At 41.4% G+C, this 20,115-nt stretch overlaps 2 protein-coding genes across 2 annotated transcripts in view; both read left to right on the forward strand.

The window, feature by feature from the left end:
- The window catches only part of n4bp2 (NEDD4 binding protein 2), a 47,613-nt gene extending 47,398 nt beyond the window's left edge, over positions 1-215 (forward strand). The window contains exon 17 of the mRNA XM_055911927.1: positions 1-215. This exon is cut by the window's left edge and continues 3,311 nt beyond it. The gene's annotated coding sequence lies outside the window, so the exon portion shown is untranslated.
- A 242-nt stretch (positions 216-457) lies between these two features.
- LOC129843307 (rho-related GTP-binding protein RhoH-like) lies at positions 458-14,064 on the forward strand. Its single transcript, XM_055911934.1, has 5 exons — positions 458-1,750; positions 4,250-4,368; positions 5,893-6,608; positions 8,664-8,813; positions 12,380-14,064. The coding sequence occupies exons 3-5, from the start codon at positions 6,444-6,446 to the stop codon at positions 12,650-12,652; spliced, it is 588 nt and encodes a 195-aa protein (XP_055767909.1). The 5' UTR covers positions 458-1,750; positions 4,250-4,368; positions 5,893-6,443; the 3' UTR covers positions 12,653-14,064.
- Positions 14,065-20,115: the final 6,051 nt, after the last annotated feature.

Here is a 20,115-nt window from a genome sequence, read left to right on the forward strand (position 1 = left end):
TAAAAGGATTAGGGACTGACTCCTAAAAGGATTAGGGACTGACTCCTAAAAGGATTAGGGACTGACTCCTAAAAAGGAATTCTAGGCTACCAAAGGAAAGGGTATATTTTTATATTCATAATTGTTGATCATTTTCTTATGTATTTTATTTTTTTTACAAATTATATTTCAATAAAGAATATTGTCTGTTCACTTTTGTTATATAATCAAATCAATTCTGTCACAGTGTGTTTTTTGTTTGTTGTTGTTGGCAACCAGTTTCTCTTTATGTAGTGTTGTGTTGTCTCTCTTGTTGTGATGTGCGTTTCCTCCTATATTTATATTGTATTTATATTTTTAATCGCAGGGCCCCGTCCCCGCAGGAGGCCGTTTGCCTTTTAGTAGGCCTGACTTTCCTAGTTAAATAATGGTAATATAATAACAGCAGGTGTTAGCGTGGCAGCGTCCCGTTGATCTGCTCCGTCCCCCATCCCCCCTTAACGCTCTCGTCTCGACGTGTATCCGTCCCATACCGGCGTGGGAAGGAACGGTTCATCTGACTCACGGGCTGCGTTCAGTACATTTTGACGTTTCTGGAACGTGTAATTGAACGGAAACGGTGCTGTACTGAACGGGGATGTTGTTCACTCATTGCTTGAAGCCACAACCACCAAAACGTACCGCAAAAGTCCCGTTCAATAACGTTTTGTGGAAACGTGTCCTACAGTACAAATAGTTCCGGAACGTTCCGTTCAAGAGAACTGAACGGCACCCTACGGTGTCGGTAATTTCTCACTACTTTCCTTTCGATAAACATGACGCACAATTGTTCGTTCCATAACAAGTCGACTCATTGTCATGACGGAGAACCTTTTGACAAAATAGTTATTATACCCCGTTTACGTCTACAGAGAATACCAGGGTCCTTTTCTCAATTAACAATAACAACTCTTGTTCGTCGTTATGAGGCTACACGCCACGTTTTACACGTAAACAAATTAACTAAAAGCTACTGCGTAAAGTCTGTCGTTATGAGGCTACACGCCACGTTGTATATGTAAACAAATTAACTCCAAGCTACTGCGTAAAGTCTGTCGTTATGAGGCTACACGGTTTTATATGTAAACAAATTAACTCCAAGCTACTGCGTAAAGTTTGTCGTTATGAGGCTACACGGTTTTATATGTAAACAAATTAACGCCAAGCTACTGTGTAAAGTCTGTCGTTATGAGGCTACACGGTTTTATATGTAAACAAATTAGCGCCAAGCTACTGCGTAAAGTCTGTCGTTATGAGGCTACACGCCACGTTTTATACGTAACAAATGAACTCCAAGCTCCTGCGTAAAGTTGGCTATCGAAGCGATCAAAATCAACAGCTGCTTCGTGAGTTCCAGAGACGCTGAAATACTTAGAACAGAAACGAAACGGCATCAACACACCTCCTCCACAGTCAACAAACGGATGCTGTTGGTGAGATGAGAGAGAGAGCGCATCTCATTTCCCACTCCACCGGTTATTGTAGAGAGAGTAGCAAGCTGTGTAGTAACGTGTATAAGTAGTTGTGTGCATATAGAATAATTAGGCTATTTAGTTTCGCTTTAAGTAGTATTTATAAAGTAGCCTAATGTATATACCGTAAAAAAAATAACGTTACTTTTTACCGAGGCACCCAACCGTCTCCGAGTCAAAAAAAATGCTTTGAGCAGAAGCGTAGCATCCGCCCGTTGCCATCACGAAGACAGGCTGCGGGTACTACGCCTGACAACACGGTGAGTTATCTTTGTTCTATTCCTCTTGTCTATGAGAAGTAACAAAGTTAGTTTTTTCATGTCTTTTTGTTTTAACCCAGCCAGAATGGCCTAATTTAATATGAGCCTACTAGATACATTGATGTATTGGGAGAGTCACAGAAAAGGATCTTTATCGAATTTGGCATTTCGTATTCATTGTTTAAACCAATCGTTCTACCCCCCCAAAAAAATTATTATCCAATTTTAACTATTTGTATCTCAATAAAATGATAAACGACAAAACATTAATCTCTTACATTTGGTTTCACATAAATCTGGTCTATTTTAATGGCTAAGGTTGAGTTTAGTAGGCCTAGACACGCTTCTAGACAGTCGTGATGTGGGGGTAAAGTAGGTTAAAACAAAATGTCAGCTATCAGGGTGAAGAACTGAGCTGCTGTGTAGGGAGAGTAGTTAGGAGTCTAGTTAGACCTTCAGTCTGTTGTGGTCTGGGGGGGGGGGGGGGGGGGGGGGGGCTGCCACTGCTGTGTAGGGAGAGTAGTTAGGAGTCTAGTTAGACCTTCAGTCTGTTGTGGTCTGGGGGGGGGGGGGGGGCTGCCACTGCTGTGTAGGGAGAGTAGTTAGGAGTCTAGTTAGACCTTCAGTCTGTTGTGGTCTGGGGGGGGGGGGCACTGCTGTGTAGGGAGAGTAGTTAGGAGTCTAGTTAGGAGTCAGTAGTCTAGTCAGTAGTCTAGTTAGTAGTCAGTAGTCTAGTCAATAATCTAGTCTATAGTCTAGTTAGTCATCAGTAGTCTAGTTAGTCTAGTCTAGTGAATAATCGAGTTAGTAGTCGATTTAGTCTATAGTCTAGTTAGTAGTCTAGTTTGTAGTCAGTAATCTAGTTAGTATATAGTCTAGTGAATAATCTAGTTAGTAGTCAGTAGTCTATTTAGTAGTCAGTAGTCTAGTCAATAGTCTAGTTAGTTTATAGTCTAGTTAGTAGTCTAGTTAGTAGTCAGTTAATACTTAATAGTTAATAACCTACTTAATAACCTAATCTATGGGTCGGTGCTGTCTAGTTAATAACCTAATCTATGGGTCGGTGCTGTCTAGTTAATAACCTAATCTATGGGTCGGGGCTGTCTAGTTAATAACCTAATCTATGGGTCGGGGCTGTCTAGTTAATAACCTAATCTATGGGTCGGGGCTGTCTAGTTAATAACCTAATCTATGGGTCGGTGCTGTCTAGTTAATAACCTAATCTATGGGTCGGTGCTGTCTAGTTAATAACCTAATCATGGGTCAGTGCTGTCTAGTTAATAACCTAATCTATGGGTCGGGGCTGTCTAGTTAATAACCTAATCTATGGGTCAGTGCTGTCTAGTTAATAACCTAATCTATGGGTCGGGGCTGTCTAGTTAATAACCTAATCTATGGGTCGGTGCTGTATAAATTAATAACCTAATCTATGGGTCGGTGCTGTCTAGTTAATAACCTAATCTATGGGTCAGTGCTGTCTAGTTAATAACCTAATCTATGGGTCGGGGCTGTCTAGTTAATAACCTAATCTATGGGTCGGTGCTGTATAAATTAATAACCTAATCTATGGGTCGGTGCTGTCTAGTTAATAACCTAATCTATGGGTCGGGGCTGTCTAGTTAATAACCTAATCTATGGGTCGGTGCTGTCTAGTTAATAACCTAATCTATGGGTTGGTGCTGTCTAGTTAATAACCTAATCTATGGGTCGGTGCTGTCTAGTTAATAACCTAATCTATGGGTCAGTGCTGTCCTCACTTCCTCATACATGGCCGGGTCACTACGGAGAGGAGGAGGTACATGCTCAGCTTTTCTCTGTAAATTTAAATGTCAAGTCAATCACATTTATTTTATGTAGTCCTTTTTTCTTTTTACATCAGCAGATTGTCACAGTGTATTACATATATAACAGTTTAACTTTACGTCCGTCCCCTCGCCCCGACCCGGGCGCGAACCAGGGACCCTCTGCACACATCAACAACAGTCACCCACGAAGCATCGTTACCCATCGCTCCACAAAAGGCCGCGGGCCCTTGCAGAGCAAAGGGGAACCACTACTTCAAGGTCTCAGAGCGAGTGACGTCACCAATTGAAAGGCTATTAGCGCGCACCACCGCTAACTAGCTAGCCATTTCACATCCGTTACACATATATGCAGCCTAAAAGGCTATTAGCGCGCACCACCGCTAACTAGCTAGCCATTTCACATCCGTTACACATATATGCAGCCTAAAAGGCTATTAGCGCGCACCACCGCTAACTAGCTAGCCATTTCACATCCGTTACACATATATGCAGCCTAAAAGGCTATTAGCGCGCACCACCGCTAACTAGCTAGCCATTTCACATCCGTTACACATATATGCAGCCTAAAGCTGAATCTGATGTGTTTTGGTGCAGGGCTGGAACAAAAACCTGCACTCTTAGTAGCTCTCCTTTTATTAGTCACCTCCTCCTCTCACGAGTCAACAATGTCCTCATCAGATAATGTCCTCCACAGCTCGCTCCCGTACGCCGGGCCCTGACTGGATGGAATAACCGCCTGTGACGTCAGGTGACCTCGATTGATCGCAGGAGGCGGAGCCTGGTGTCATCTCCGTGGAGTACACACACAGAGAAGTAAGTGAAGAGGAACTGAGAGAGACGGGGTGAGAGAGCTGTGTAGAGAGAGAGATGTAGAGAGAGAGAGGTGTAGAGAGAGAGAGGCGTAGAGAGAGAGAGGTGTAGAGAGAGAGAGAGGTGTAGAGAGAGAGAGACGGGTAGAGAGGTAGAGACAGACGGGGGGAGAGAGCTGTGTAGAGAGAGAGAGAGAGAGAGGTGTAGAGAGAGAGAGAGGTGTAGAGAGAGAGAGAGAGGTAGAGAGAGAGGTGTAGAGAGAGAAGTGTAGAGAGAGGTGTAGAGAGAGAGAGAGAGGTAGAGACAGACGGGGGGAGAGAGCTGTGTAGAGAGAGAGATGTAGAGAGAGAGAGAGAGAGGTGTAGAGAGAGAGAGAGGCGGAGAGAGAGAGAGAGAGGCGGAGAGAGAGAGAGAGAGGCGTAGAGAGAGAGAGAGAGAGGCGTAGAGAGAGAGAGAGAGGCGTAGAGAGAGAGAGAGAGAGGCGTAGAGAGAGAGAGAGAGAGGCGTAGAGAGAGAGAGAAAGAGGCGTAGAGAGAGAGAGAGGCGTAGAGAGAGAGAGAGGCGTAGAGAGAGAGAGAGAGGTGTAGAGAGAGAGAGAGAGGTGTAGAGAGAGAGAGAGAGAGGTGTAGAGAGAGAGAGAGAGAGGTGTAGAGAGAGAGAGAGAGAGGTGTAGAGAGAGAGAGGTGTAGAGAGAGAGAGGTGTAGAGAGAGAGAGGTGTAGAGAGAGAGAGGTGTAGAGAGAGAGAGGTGTAGAGAGAGAGAGGTGTAGAGAGAGAGAGGTGTAGAGAGAGAGAGGTGTAGAGAGAGGTGTAGAGAGGTGTAGAGAGAGGTGTAGAGAGAGAGAGAGGTGTAGAGAGAGAGAGAGGTGTAGAGAGAGCGAGAGGTGTAGAGAGAGCGAGAGGTGTACAGAGAGCGAGAGGTGTAGAGAGAGAGCGAGGTGTAGAGAGAGCGAGAGGTGTAGAGAGAGCGAGAGGTGTAGAGAGAGCGAGAGGTGTAGAGAGAGCGAGAGGTGTAGAGAGAGCGAGAGGTGTAGAGAGAGCGAGAGGTGTAGAGAGAGCGAGAGGTGTAGAGAGAGCGAGAGGTGTAGAGAGAGCGAGAGGTGTAGAGAGAGCGAGAGGTGTAGAGAGAGCGAGAGGTGTAGAGAGAGCGAGAGGTGTAGAGAGAGCGAGAGGTGTAGAGAGAGCGAGAGGTGTAGAGAGAGCGAGAGGTGTAGAGAGAGAGAGAGGTGTAGAGAGAGAGAGAGGTGTAGAGAGAGAGAGGTGTAGAGAGAGAGTGAGTGTGTAGAGAGAGGTGTGTGTGTGTAGAGAGAGAGAGAGCGAGAGGTGTGTGTAGAGAGAGAGAGATGTGTGTGTGTGGAGGGAGACAGAGCGAAAGCCATATAAAGACAGACAGAGCCCTTCAGCTTCTCCACTGTAGCAGTAGAGCCAGGAAACACTCTGTGGTGAGAGTTAGACACATGTAGTTGGCATCATGACTCCACACACCAGGTGACCACAACCCCCTGATCTCATCCCTCCTCTATTTCAGGACTACAACATCTCCCTAAAGAACTACAACCCCCACAGAGACGGTGACCACCATCACTATGGACCATCCCACAACCCCCTGATCTCATCCTCCTCTACTTCAGGACTACAACATCCCCCTAAAGAACTACAACCCCCACAGAGAAGGTGACCACCATCCCACAACCCCCTGATCTCATCCCTCCTCTACTTCAGGACTACAACATCTCCCTAAAGAACTACAACCCCCACAGAGACGGTGACCACCATCACTATGGACCTTCTCACAACCCCTTGATCTCATCCCTCCTCTAATTCAGGACTACAACATCCCCCTAAAGAACTACAACCCCCACAGAGACGGTGACCTCCATCACTATGGACCTTCTCACAACCCCCTGATCTCAACCCTCCTCTACTTCAGGACTACAACACCCCCCCTAAAGAACTACAACCCCCACAGAGACGGTGACCATCATCACTATGGACGTCACGACCCCCTGATCTCCACAGGACTACAACTCAACATCTCCCTAAAGGACTACAACCCCCAGGGTTCAGAGCGGAGCAGCCATGAGCGCAGCAGAGGAGACCCAGGTGAAGTGTGTGCTGGTCGGTGACAGTGCCGTTGGGAAGACGGCCCTTCTGGTTCGGTTCACCTCAGAGACGTTCCCTGACTGCTACAAACCAACCGTGTACGAGAACACTGGAGTAGAAGTTTTCATGGACGGGGCTCCGGTATGAATAATACACTTTACGTCATTTACCTACTACAATAATACACTTTACATCATTTACCTACTACAATAATACACTTTACATCATTTAACTACTACAATAATACACTTTACATCATTTACCTACTACAATAATACACTTTACATCATTTACCTACTACAATAATACACTTTACATCATTTAACTACTACAATAATACCCTTTACATCATTTAACTACTACAATAATACCCTTTACATCATTTAACTACTACAATAATACACTTTACATCATTTAACTACTACAATAATACCCTTTACATCATTTAACTACTACAATAATACCCTTTACATCATTTAACTACTACACTTTACATCATTTACCTACTACAATAATACACTTTACGTCATTTAACTACTACAATAATACACTTTACATCATTTAACTACCACAATAATACACTTTACGTCATTTAACTACTACAATAATACACTTTACATCATTTAACTACTACAACAATACACTTTACATCATTTAACTACTACAATAATACACTTTACATCATTTACCTACTACAATAATACACTTTACATCATTTACCTACTACAATAATACACTTTACATCATTTACCTACTACACTTTACATCATTTAACTACTACAATAATACACTTTACATCATTTACCTACTACAATAATACACTTTACATCATTTAACTACTACAATAATACCCTTTACATCATTTAACTACTACACTTTACATCATTTACCTACTACAATAATACACTTTACATCATTTACCTACTACACTTTACATCATTTAACTACTACAATAATACCCTTTACATCATTTAACTACTACAATAATACCCTTTACATCATTTACCTACTACAATAATACACTTTACATCATTTACCTACTACAATAATACACTTTACCCTCACTAATACACTTTACATCATTTACCTACTACAATAATACACTTTACATCATTTAACTACTACAATAATACACTTTACATCATTTACCTACTACAATAATACACTTTACATCATTTACCTACTACAATAATACACTTTACATCATTTAACTACTACAATAATACACTTTACATCATTTAACTACTACAACACTACACTTTACATCATTTAACTACTACACTTTACGTCATTTACCTACTACAATAATACACTTTACATCATTTAACTACTACAATAATACCCTTTACATCATTTAACTACTACAATAATACACTTTACATCATTTAACTACTACAATAATACCCTTTACATCATTTACCTACTACAATAATACACTTTACGTCATTTACCTACTACAATAATACACTTTACCCTCACTAATACACTTTACATCATTTACCTACTACAATAATACACTTTACATCATTTAACTACTACAATAATACACTTTACATCATTTACCTACTACAACAATACACTTTACATCATTTAACTACTACAACAATACACTTTACATCATTTAACTACTACAATAATACACTTTACATCATTTAACTACTACAATAATACCCTTTACATCATTTAACTACTACAATAATACCCTTTACATCATTTAACTACTACAATAATACACTTTACATCATTTAACTACTACAATAATACCCTTTACATCATTTAACTACTACACTTTACATCATTTAACTACTACAATAATACACTTTACATCATTTAACTACTACAATAATACACTTTACATCATTTACCTACTACAATAATACACTTTACGTCATTTACCTACTACAATAATACACTTTACCCTCACTAATACACTTTACATCATTTACCTACTACAATAATACACTTTACATCATTTAACTACTACAATAATACACTTTACATCATTTACCTACTACAATAATACACTTTACGTCATTTACCTACTACAATAATACACTTTACATCATTTACCTACTACAATAATACACTTTACATCATTTACCTATTACAATAATACACAGTATTCAAAAAAAATGATTGAATAATTAAAACTTTTTTAAAAAGACACATTTTATAATGTATTTGCTTACTCTCCAGATCAACCTGGGTCTGTGGGACACGGCAGGAAATGACACGTTCAGACAGATCCGTCCGATGTCCTATCAGCAGGCGGATGTGGTCCTGCTCTGCTACTCCGTGGCCAACGCCTCCTCTCTCGCCAGCATCAAGCACAAGTGGCTGGTCGAGGTACGGGGATACCTTTTCTACTCTCTGAATTAGATCCTTCTGGAAGTGTTGTGTGTTTTTATTGGATAGAGAGAGGTGAAAGGTCAGAGAGAGAGGTGAAAGGTCAGAGAGAGAGGTGAAAGGTCAGAGAGAGAGGTGAAAGGTCAGAGAGAGAGGTGAAAGGTCGGAGAGAGAGGTGAAAGGTCGGAGAGAGAGGTGAAAGAGCGGAGAGAGAGGTGAAAGAGCGGAGAGAGAGGTGAAAGAGCGGAGAGAGAGGTGAAAGAGCGGAGAGAGAGGTGAAAGAGCGGAGAGAGAGGTGAAAGAGCAGAGAGAGAGGTGAAAGAGCAGAGAGAGAGGTGAAAGAGCAGAGAGAGAGGTGAAAGAGCAGAGAGAGAGGTGAAAGAGCAGAGAGAGAGGTGAAAGAGCAGAGAGAGAGGTGAAAGAGCAGAGAGAGAGGTGAAAGAGCAGAGAGAGAGGTGAAAGAGCAGAGAGAGAGGTGAAAGAGCAGAGAGAGAGGTGAAAGAGCAGAGAGAGAGGTGAAAGAGCAGAGAGAGAGGTGAAAGAGCAGAGAGAGAGGTGAAAGAGCAGAGAGAGAGGTGAAAGAGCAGAGAGAGAGGTGAAAGAGCAGAGAGAGGTGAAAGAGCAGAGAGAGAGGTGAAAGAGCAGAGAGAGAGGTGAAAGAGCAGAGAGAGAGGTGAAAGAGCAGAGAGAGAGGTGAAAGAGCAGAGAGAGAGGTGAAAGAGCAGAGAGAGAGGTGAAAGAGCAGAGAGAGAGGTGAAAGAGCAGAGAGAGAGGTGAAAGAGCAGAGAGCGAGGTGAAAGAGCAGAGAGCGAGGTGAAAGAGCAGAGAGCGAGGTGAAAGAGCAGAGAGCGAGGTGAAAGAGCAGAGAGCGAGGTGAAAGAGCAGAGAGCGAGGTGAAAGAGCAGAGAGAGAGAGCTGAAAGGTCAGAGAGAGAGAGAGCTGAAAGGTCAGAGAGAGAGAGAGCTGAAAGGTCAGAGAGAGAGAGAGCTGAAAGGTCAGAGAGAGAGAGAGCTGAAAGGTCAGAGAGAGAGAGAGCTGAAAGGTCAGAGAGAGAGAGAGCTGAAAGGTCAGAGAGAGAGAGAGCTAAAAGGTCAGAGAGAGAGAGAGCTGAAAGGTCAGAGAGAGAGAGAGCTGAAAGGTCAGAGAGAGAGAGAGCTGAAAGGTCAGAGAGAGAGAGAGCTGAAAGGTCAGAGAGAGAGAGAGCTGAAAGGTCAGAGAGAGAGAGAGCTGAAAGGTCAGAGAGAGAGAGAGCTGAAAGGTCAGAGAGAGAGAGAGCTGAAAGGTCAGAGAGAGAGAGAGCTGAAAGGTCAGAGAGAGAGAGAGCTGAAAGGTCTGAGAGAGAGAGAGCTGAAAGGTCTGAGAGAGAGAGAGCTGAAAGGTCAGAGAGAGAGAGAGCTGAAAGGTCAGAGAGAGAGAGAGCTGAAAGGTCAGAGAGAGAGAGAGCTGAAAGGTCAGAGAGAGAGAGAGCTGAAAGGTCAGAGAGAGAGAGAGCTGAAAGGTCAGAGAGAGAGAGAGCTGAAAGGTCAGAGAGAGAGAGAGCTGAAAGGTCAGAGAGAGAGAGAGCTGAAAGGTCAGAGAGAGAGAGAGCTGAAAGGTCAGAGAGAGAGAGAGCTGAAAGGTCAGAGAGAGAGAGAGCTGAAAGGTCAGAGAGAGAGAGAGCTGAAAGGTCAGAGAGAGAGAGAGCTGAAAGGTCAGAGAGAGAGAGAGCTGAAAGGTCAGAGAGAGAGAGAGCTGAAAGGTCAGAGAGAGAGAGAGCTGAAAGGTCAGAGAGAGAGAGAGCTGAAAGGTCAGAGAGAGAGAGAGCTGAAAGGTCAGAGAGAGAGAGAGCTGAAAGGTCAGAGAGAGAGAGAGCTGAAAGGTCAGAGAGAGAGAGAGCTGAAAGGTCAGAGAGAGAGAGAGCTGAAAGGTCAGAGAGAGAGAGAGCTGAAAGGTCAGAGAGAGAGAGAGCTGAAAGGTCAGAGAGAGAGAGAGCTGAAAGGTCAGAGAGAGAGAGAGCTGAAAGGTCAGAGAGAGAGAGAGCTGAAAGGTCAGAGAGAGAGAGAGCTGAAAGGTCAGAGAGAGAGAGAGCTGAAAGGTCAGAGAGAGAGAGAGCTGAAAGGTCAGAGAGAGAGAGAGCTGAAAGGTCAGAGAGAGAGAGAGCTGAAAGGTCAGAGAGAGAGAGAGCTGAAAGGTCAGAGAGAGAGAGAGCTGAAAGGTCAGAGAGAGAGAGAGCTGAAAGGTCAGAGAGAGAGAGAGCTGAAAGGTCAGAGAGAGAGAGAGCTGAAAGGTCAGAGAGAGAGAGAGAGCTGAAAGGTCAGAGAGAGAGAGAGCTGAAAGGTCAGAGAGAGAGAGAGCTGAAAGAGCAGAGAGAGAGAGAGCTGAAAGAGCAGAGAGAGAGAGAGGTGAAAGAGCAGAGAGAGAGAGAGGTGAAAGAGCAGAGAGAGAGGTGAAAGAGCAGAGAGAGAGGTGAAAGAGCAGAGAGAGAGGTGAAAGAGCAGAGAGAGAGGTGAAAGAGCAGAGAGAGAGCTGAAAGAGCAGAGAGAGAGAGAGCTGAAAGGTCAGAGAGAGAGAGAGCTGAAAGGTCAGAGAGAGAGAGAGCTGAAAGGTCAGAGAGAGAGAGAGCTGAAAGGTCAGAGAGAGAGAGAGCTGAAAGGTCAGAGAGAGAGAGAGCTGAAAGGTCAGAGAGAGAGAGAGCTGAAAGGTCAGAGAGAGAGAGAGCTGAAAGGTCAGAGAGAGAGAGAGCTGAAAGGTCAGAGAGAGAGAGAGCTGAAAGGTCAGAGAGAGAGAGAGCTGAAAGGTCAGAGAGAGAGAGAGCTGAAAGGTCAGAGAGAGAGAGAGCTGAAAGGTCAGAGAGAGAGAGAGCTGAAAGAGCAGAGAGAGAGAGAGGTGAAAGAGCAGAGAGAGAGGTGAAAGAGCAGAGAGAGAGGTGAAAGAGCAGAGAGAGAGCTGAAAGAGCAGAGAGAGAGGTGAAAGGTCAGAGAGAGAGGTGAAAGGTCAGCGAGAGAGGTGAAAGGTCAGCGAGAGAGGTGAAAGAGCAGAGAGAGAGGTGAAAGAGCAGAGAGAGAGGTGAAAGAGCAGAGAGAGAGGTGAAAGAGCATTGGGACGGATTCCAACCCAGCGCTACGTAAAACACGCTCTCCAGAGGCAGCAGCTGAGACGGCTGGACCAAACAACCTTTTATATTCTGACAGACACGTCTGAAATAATCAGAGTCAATTCAGGAAGTAAACATTCAGGAAGTAAACATTCAGGAAGTAAACATTCAGGAAGTAAACATTCAGGAAGTAGACATTCAGGAAGTAGACATTCAGGAAGTAAACATTGGATCAGTAGTTGGATGCTTCAGTAAACTAAAAATCTGATTCCCTTTTTCTTCTTCTCTCATTGAGAAGCAGTGAGAGGAAATTGGAATTTAGAATTTCAGTTTACTTCCTGAGTTAACTGAATTGAAATGGAATTGAGCCCATCTCTGGCTTCATATTGTGTATCAATACATGTTTAAAACTATTTGACGAAATAATAATAATAATAATATAATATAATAATAAAAACAAAATGGTTTTTAATAAATTTTAATGTCATTGTAGGTGCGTGAGAACCTCCCTCGTGTCCCGGTGCTCGTGGTGGCCACCCAGACGGACCAGCGTGACTCCGGGCCTCACCGCGCCTCCTGCTCCTCCGCCGCCGAGGGCAAACGCCTCGCCCAGGACGTACGGGCCAAGGGATACCTGGAGTGCTCGTCGCTAAGTAACCGCGGCGTGCAGCAAGTGTTCGAGTGTGCGGTGCGGACGGCGGTGAACCAGGCCAGGAAACGGACGCGCCCACGGATGTTTGATATCAACAGCTGCACAGTGTTTTGACCTCTGACCTCTGACCTTTGGGGGCCTAGTTTGGGGTGGTGGTCGGTGGATACTGGAGCCTCTTACTACTGCTCTGAGATCAGGTCTCGGGTCAGTGGCGACTCAGACTCGGACTCAACACCAGGGACTTGGGACTGGACGGGCGGCTTAGGGACTCGACTACATCACTGTATCTGACTTGAACTGTTAGAGGACCTCTCTGACCCCAGGACCTGTGGTTTTGGGGGAACTCTTGTTTAACTGTTGAGTTTTTTTTTTTTTTACTTAAGGGTCTAAACAAACAGTCCACAGACAGACATCTGTCTAAAAGCCGCTAACTTTTAAACCGTTTGTGTGTGTGTGTGTGTGTGTGTGTGTGTGTGTGTGTGTGTGTGTGTGTGTGTGTGTGTGTATTTTGATTCTACTCCTGGGTACGGAAGCTTTTGTTTTGCCGTAAGACCGTAAAGCCTCCAATGTGTCGTTTTGACCTTTGACCTTTTGATGACTGGACAAGCGGGTCTGTATACGACCCTCCGTAAGGGGGCCCCCAACCGCCAAAATGGGGAATCGTTGTTTTGTTTTTTAACTACCTGGGCCTCGGACTCGGGAGTGCTGATCTAGAATCAGTTTCTGTTTCTAGGTCGTAATGAATAAGACAACTCCTACTCTGAGACACTTTATGAATACAGGCCATGAAAGGACACACACAGACATCTCTGTGTCAGTTTGAAAATCACAAACTCTCAAACTGGTTTTTGTTCTTCTTCTTCTGTATGTTGTCACTCGATGTTGATGTCTGTTATTCGATTGGTTGAGAAGGAGGATTTCTAGAGATTTCAGCCAATAACGTCACCAGAGACTTCTAGGTTGTTCATTACGATGAAACAGACGATCAGGTATTTAGATGGGATGGGAACAGAGATGGTAACAGAGATGGTAACAGAGATGATCAGGTATTTAAATGGTAAAATTGTCCCCTTTGTTCATTCCAGGAAGAAGTTGTAAACTTTTACATTTATATCTTTGACAAGTTATTTGTTTTTTGTTTTTTTCAATTCACAATATAAGTGGACAATAACTATTTCCGTTCTCTGTCTATAAATGTTAAAAGTTGTCCTTTTTGTAAAGGTATTCTAGCTCAGATCTGTTTCCTTTGTTAAAGATCTGTTGCCGACCACTTACAGTGTGCCTGGACATAATTCATAAATAAATAATAAATAAACAAATAACCTTTCACCTATTAATTCCACTAAGAAATCAGCATATTTTAAAAAGATCTTTGTTATCCATAATAACTGGAGAAGGAAAACCAATGTGTTTTTAAATAAGTCCTGGTTAGCCATGTAGTGTCACATGAATATCTCTCTCACACACAGACAGGATGAGGGAGGATGACAGTGTTGTGGTGAGGGGAAGGTTGAGATCAGAGATATGACAGCAGCAGCTTGAGTTGACAGTAACAGTCTCTGGAGGTCTGTAACAGTGACAGTAGTTTTTAGTTAGTAGTCAGTCACAACAGTTAGGGCTGGTTTCCCAGACACAGATGAATGGAGACTGACTGATGTGTTATTGCCTAACAGATACCTGTAGATCAATAAACTGACTGTAAATCACTCTGATTTAAGATAAGTTTATTTATTTATTTTAGTTTATTACATCTAAACTAAAGAACAATGTAAATGAGACTGTTGAAATATTACTTTATTCCCGGACCAGGTTTAATGTGTGTCTGGGAAACCAGTCCTCAGTCTCTCTACCTCTGTAGTACCAATATTATCATACTACTATATAGTCTGTAATGTTGAAACCAGTCCTCAATCTCTCTACCTCTGTAGTACCAATATTATCATACTACTATATAGTCTGTAATGTTGAAACCAGTCCTCAGTCTCTCTACCTCTGTAGTACCAATATTATCATACTACTATATAGTCTGTAATGTTGAAACCAGTCCTCAGTCTCTCTACCTCTGTAGTACCAATATTATCATACTACTATATAGTCTGTGTCTGGGAAACCAGTCCTCAGTCTCTCTACCTCTGTAGTACCAATATTATCATACTACTATATAGTCTGTAATGTTGAAACCAGTCCTCAGTCTCTCTACCTCTGTAGTACCAATATTATCATACTACTATATAGTCTGTCTGGGAAACCAGTCCTCAGTCTCTCTACCTCTGTAGTACCAATATTATCACACTACTATATAGTCTGTCTGGGAAACCAGTCCTCAGTCTCTCTACCTCTGTAGTACCAATATTATCACACTACTATATAGTCTGTCTGGGAAACCAGTCCTCAGTCTCTCTACCTCTGTAGTACCAATATTATCATACTACTATATAGTCTGTCTGGGAAACCAGTCCTCAGTCTCTCTACCTCTGTAGTACCAATATTATCATACTACTATATAGTCTGTAATGTTGAAACCAGTCCTCAGTCTCTCTACCTCTGTAGTACCAATATTATCATACTACTATATAGTCTGTCTGGGAAACCAGTCCTCAGTCTCTCTACCTCTGTAGTACCAATATTATCATACTACTATATAGTCTGTAATGTTGAAACCAGTCCTCAGTCTCTCTACCTCTGTAATACCAATATTATCATACTACTATATAGTCTGTAATGTTGAAACCAGTCCTCAGTCTCTCTACCTCTGTAGTACCAATATTATCATACTACTATATAGTCTGTGTCTGGGAAACCAGTCCTCAGTCTCTCTACCTCTGTAGTACCAATATTATCATACTACTATATAGTCTGTAATGTTGAAACCAGTCCTCAGTCTCTCTACCTCTGTAGTACCAATATTATCACACTACTATATAGTCTGTAATGTTGAAACCAGTCCTCAGTCTCTCTACCTCTGTAGTACCAATATTATCACACTACTATATAGTCTGTGTCTGGGAAACCAGTCCTCAGTCTCTCTACCTCTGTAGTACCAATATTATAATACTACTATATAGTCTGTAATGTTGAAACCAGTCCTCAGTCTCTCTACCTCTGTAGTACCAATATTATCATACTACTATATAGTCTGTAATGTTGAAACCAGTCCTCAGTCTCTCTACCTCTGTAGTACCAATATTATCACACTACTATATAGTCTGTAATGTTGAAACCAGTCCTCAGTCTCTCTACCTCTGTAGTACCAATATTATAATACTACTATATAGTCTGTCTGGGAAACCAGTCCTCAGTCTCTCTACCTCTGTAGTACCAATATTATCATACTACTATATAGTCTGTAATGTTGAAACCAGTCCTCAGTCTCTCTACCTCTGTAGTACCAATATTATCATACTACTATATAGTCTGTCTGGGAAACCAGTCCTCAGTCTCTCTACCTCTGTAGTACCAATATTATCATACTACTATATAGTCTGTGTCTGGGAAACCAGTCCTCAGTCTCTCTACCTCTGTAGTACCAATATTATCACACTACTATATAGTCTGTAATGTTGAAACCAGTCCTCAGTCTCTCTACCTCTGTAGTACCAATATTATCATACTACTATATAGTCTGTAATGTTGAAACCAGTCCTCAGTCTCTCTACCTCTGTAGTACCAATATTATCATACTACTATATAGTCTGTAATGTTTAAACCAGTCCTCAGTCTCTCTACCTCTGTAGTACCAATATTATCATACTACTATATAGTCTGTGTCTGGGAAACCAGTCCTCAGTCTCTCTACCTCTGTAGTACCAATATTATCATACTACTATATAGTCTGTAATGTTGAAACCAGTCCTCAGTCTCTCTACCTCTGTAGTACCAATATTATCACACTACTATATAGTCTGTCTGGGAAACCAGTCCTCAGTCTCTCTACCTCTGTAGTACCAATATTATCATACTACTATATAGTCTGTGTCTGGGAAACCAGTCCTCAGTCTCTCTACCTCTGTAGTACCAATATTATCATACTACTATATAGTCTGTAATGTTGAAACCAGTCCTCAGTCTCTCTACCTCTGTAGTACCAATATTATCATACTACTATATAGTCTGTGTCTGGGAAACCAGTCCTCAGTCTCTCTACCTCTGTAGTACCAATATTATCATACTACTATATAGTCTGTAATGTTGAAACCAGTCCTCAGTCTCTCTACCTCTGTAGTACCAATATTATCATACTACTATATAGTCTGTGTCTGGGAAACCAGTCCTCAGTCTCTCTACCTCTGTAGTACCAATATTATCACACTACTATATAGTCTGTAATGTTGAAACCAGTCCTCAGTCTCTCTACCTCTGTAGTACCAATATTATCATACTACTATATAGTCTGTCTGGGAAACCAGTCCTCAGTCTCTCTACCTCTGTAGTACCAATATTATCACACTACTATATAGTCTGTCTGGGAAACCAGTCCTCAGTCTCTCTACCTCTGTAGTACCAATATTATCACACTACTATATAGTCTGTAATGTTGTAACATGACAATATTAATGGGGCTTCAACTCAGATTGCTTAACTCTGTTTTAGGAGTCATAAATCTGCAAAACACACTGTCTCTCTGTGTGGTCAAAGTGCTCTCGAATGATTCTCTCCTACAACCCCATGAAACTATCTCTCTCTCTCTCTCTCCCCCTTTCGCTCTCTCTCTCTCTCTCTCTCTGTCTCTCTGTCTCTCTGTCTCTCAATTCAATTCAATTCAAGGGGCTTTATTGGCATGGGAAACATATGTTAACATTGCCAAAGCAAGTGAGGTAGATATTATACAAAAGTGAAATAAACAATACAAATTAACAGTAAACATTACACATACAGAAGTTCCAAAACAATAAAGACAATAATAATAATAATAATTTATTATAATTATAATAAATAATAATAATAAAGACTCTCTCTCTCCCTCTTATTCCATATTAAACACACTTTTTAACCACTCCTGTCTCTAAGTTCCCCTCCCTCTCCCCCTTCTCCTCTCCTCGCCCCCCTCCTCCCCTGTCTCCCCCCCCCCTCTCCTCTCCTCGCCCCCTCCCCTGTCCCCCCCCCCTCCCCCCTCTCCTCGCCTCTCCCCCCCCTCCCCCCTCTCCTCTCCTCGCCCCCCTCCTCTCCTCTCCTCGCCCCCCCCCCCTCTCCTCTACTCGCGCCCCTCCCCTGTCTCTCCCCCCCTCCCCCCTCTCCTCTCCTCTCCTCACCCCCTCCTCCCCTCTCCCCCCCTCCACCCCTCCGTCCACCTCCCCCAGCAGCAGGAAACACCTGTTCTATCAGCTCTTCACCACAGAAACTCAGTGACACACTGAAGCCTCTAACAGCGGTTTGTACTGTGACTGTTGCTGCTCTAAATAATGGTTAGTTACAACCCAGTGTTAGTGAGAAATGTACATATAGTATTATATACCTTAACAGTACTATATATTATACAGTGCTGGAGGTCATTTTGCAGGGCTCTGGCAGTGCACCTCCTTGCACTAAGGCGGAGGTAGCGGTCCTGCTGCTGGGTTGTTGCCCTCCTACGGCCTCCTCCACGTCTCCTGATGTACTGGCCTGTCTCCTGGTAGCGCCTGCATGCTCTGGACACTACACTGACAGACACAGCAAACCTTCTTGCCACAGTTCGCATTGATGTGCCATCCTGGATGAACTGCACTACCTGAGCCACTTGTGTGGGTTGTAGACTCCGTCTCATGCTACCACTAGAGTGAGAGCACCGCCAGCATTCAAAAGTGACCAAAACATCAGCCAGGAAGCATAGGAACTGAGAAGTGGTCTGTGGTCACCACCTGCAGAATCACTCCTGTTTTGGGGGGTGTCTTGCTAATTGCCTATAATTTCCACCTTTTGTCTATTCCATTTGTACAACAGCATGTGAAATTTATTGTCAATCAGTGTTGCTTCCTAAGTGGACAGTTTGATTTCACAGAAGTGTGATTGACTTGGAGTTACATTGTGTTGTTTAAGTGTTCCCTTTAATTTTTTGAGCAGTGTAGTATTTTATACCTTACCAACAGTATTATATATTATATTCCTTACCTCTGGTATTATATATTACACAGTATTATATATTATATAGTATTATATATACCTTACCAACAGTATTATATATACCTTACCAACAGTATTTTATAGTATTTTATACCTTACCAACAGTATTCTATATTATATTCCTTACCTCTGGTATTATATATTACACAGTATTATATATTATATAGTATTATATATACCTTACCAACAGTATTTTATAGTATTTTATACCTTACCAACAGTATTCTATATTATATTCCTTACCTCTGGTATTATATATTACACAGTATTATATATTATATAGTATTATATATACCTTACCAACAGTATTATATATACCTTACCAACAGTATTTTATAGTATTTTATACCTTACCAACAGTATTCTATATTATATTCCTTACCTCTGGTATTATATATTACACAGTATTATATATTATATAGTATTATATATACCTTACCAACAGTATTATATATACCTTACCAACAGTATTTTATAGTATTTTATACCTTACCAACAGTATTCTATATTATATTCCTTACCTCTGGTATTATATATTACACAGTATTATATATTATATAGTATTATATATACCTTACCAACAGTATTATATATACCTTACCAACAGTATTTTATAGTATTTTATACCTTACCAACAGTATTCTATATTATATTCCTTACCTCTGGTATTATATATTACACAGTATTATATATTATATAGTATTATATATACCTTACCAACAGTATTATATAGTATTTTATACCTTACCAACAGTATTCTATATTATATTCCTTACCTCTGGTATTATATATTACACAGTATTATATATTATATAGTATTATATATACCTTACCAACAGTATTATATATACCTTACCAACAGTATTTTATAGTATTTTATACCTTACCAACAGTATTCTATATTATATTCCTTACCTCTGGTATTATATATTACACAGTATTATATATTATATAGTATTATATATACCTTACCAACAGTATTATATATACCTTACCAACAGTATTTTATAGTATTTTATACCTTACCAACAGTATTCTATATTATATTCCTTACCTCTGGTATTATATATTACACAGTATTATATATTATATAGTATTATATATACCTTACCAACAGTATTATATATACCTTACCAACAGTATTTTATAGTATTTTATACCTTACCAACAGTATTCTATATTATATTCCTTACCTCTGGTATTATATATTACACAGTATTATATATTATATAGTATTATATATACCTTACCAACAGTATTATATAGTATTTTATACCTTACCAACAGTATTCTATATTATATTCCTTACCTCTGGTATTATATATTACACAGTATTATATATTATATAGTATTATATATACCTTACCAACAGTATTATATATACCTTACCAACAGTATTTTATAGTATTTTATACCTTACCAACAGTATTCTATATTATATTCCTTACCTCTGGTATTATATATTACACAGTATTATATAT

Source organism: Salvelinus fontinalis, unplaced genomic scaffold (assembly GCF_029448725.1).
Source record: "Salvelinus fontinalis isolate EN_2023a unplaced genomic scaffold, ASM2944872v1 scaffold_0107, whole genome shotgun sequence".
Classification (NCBI taxonomy): domain Eukaryota; kingdom Metazoa; phylum Chordata; class Actinopteri; order Salmoniformes; family Salmonidae; genus Salvelinus; species Salvelinus fontinalis.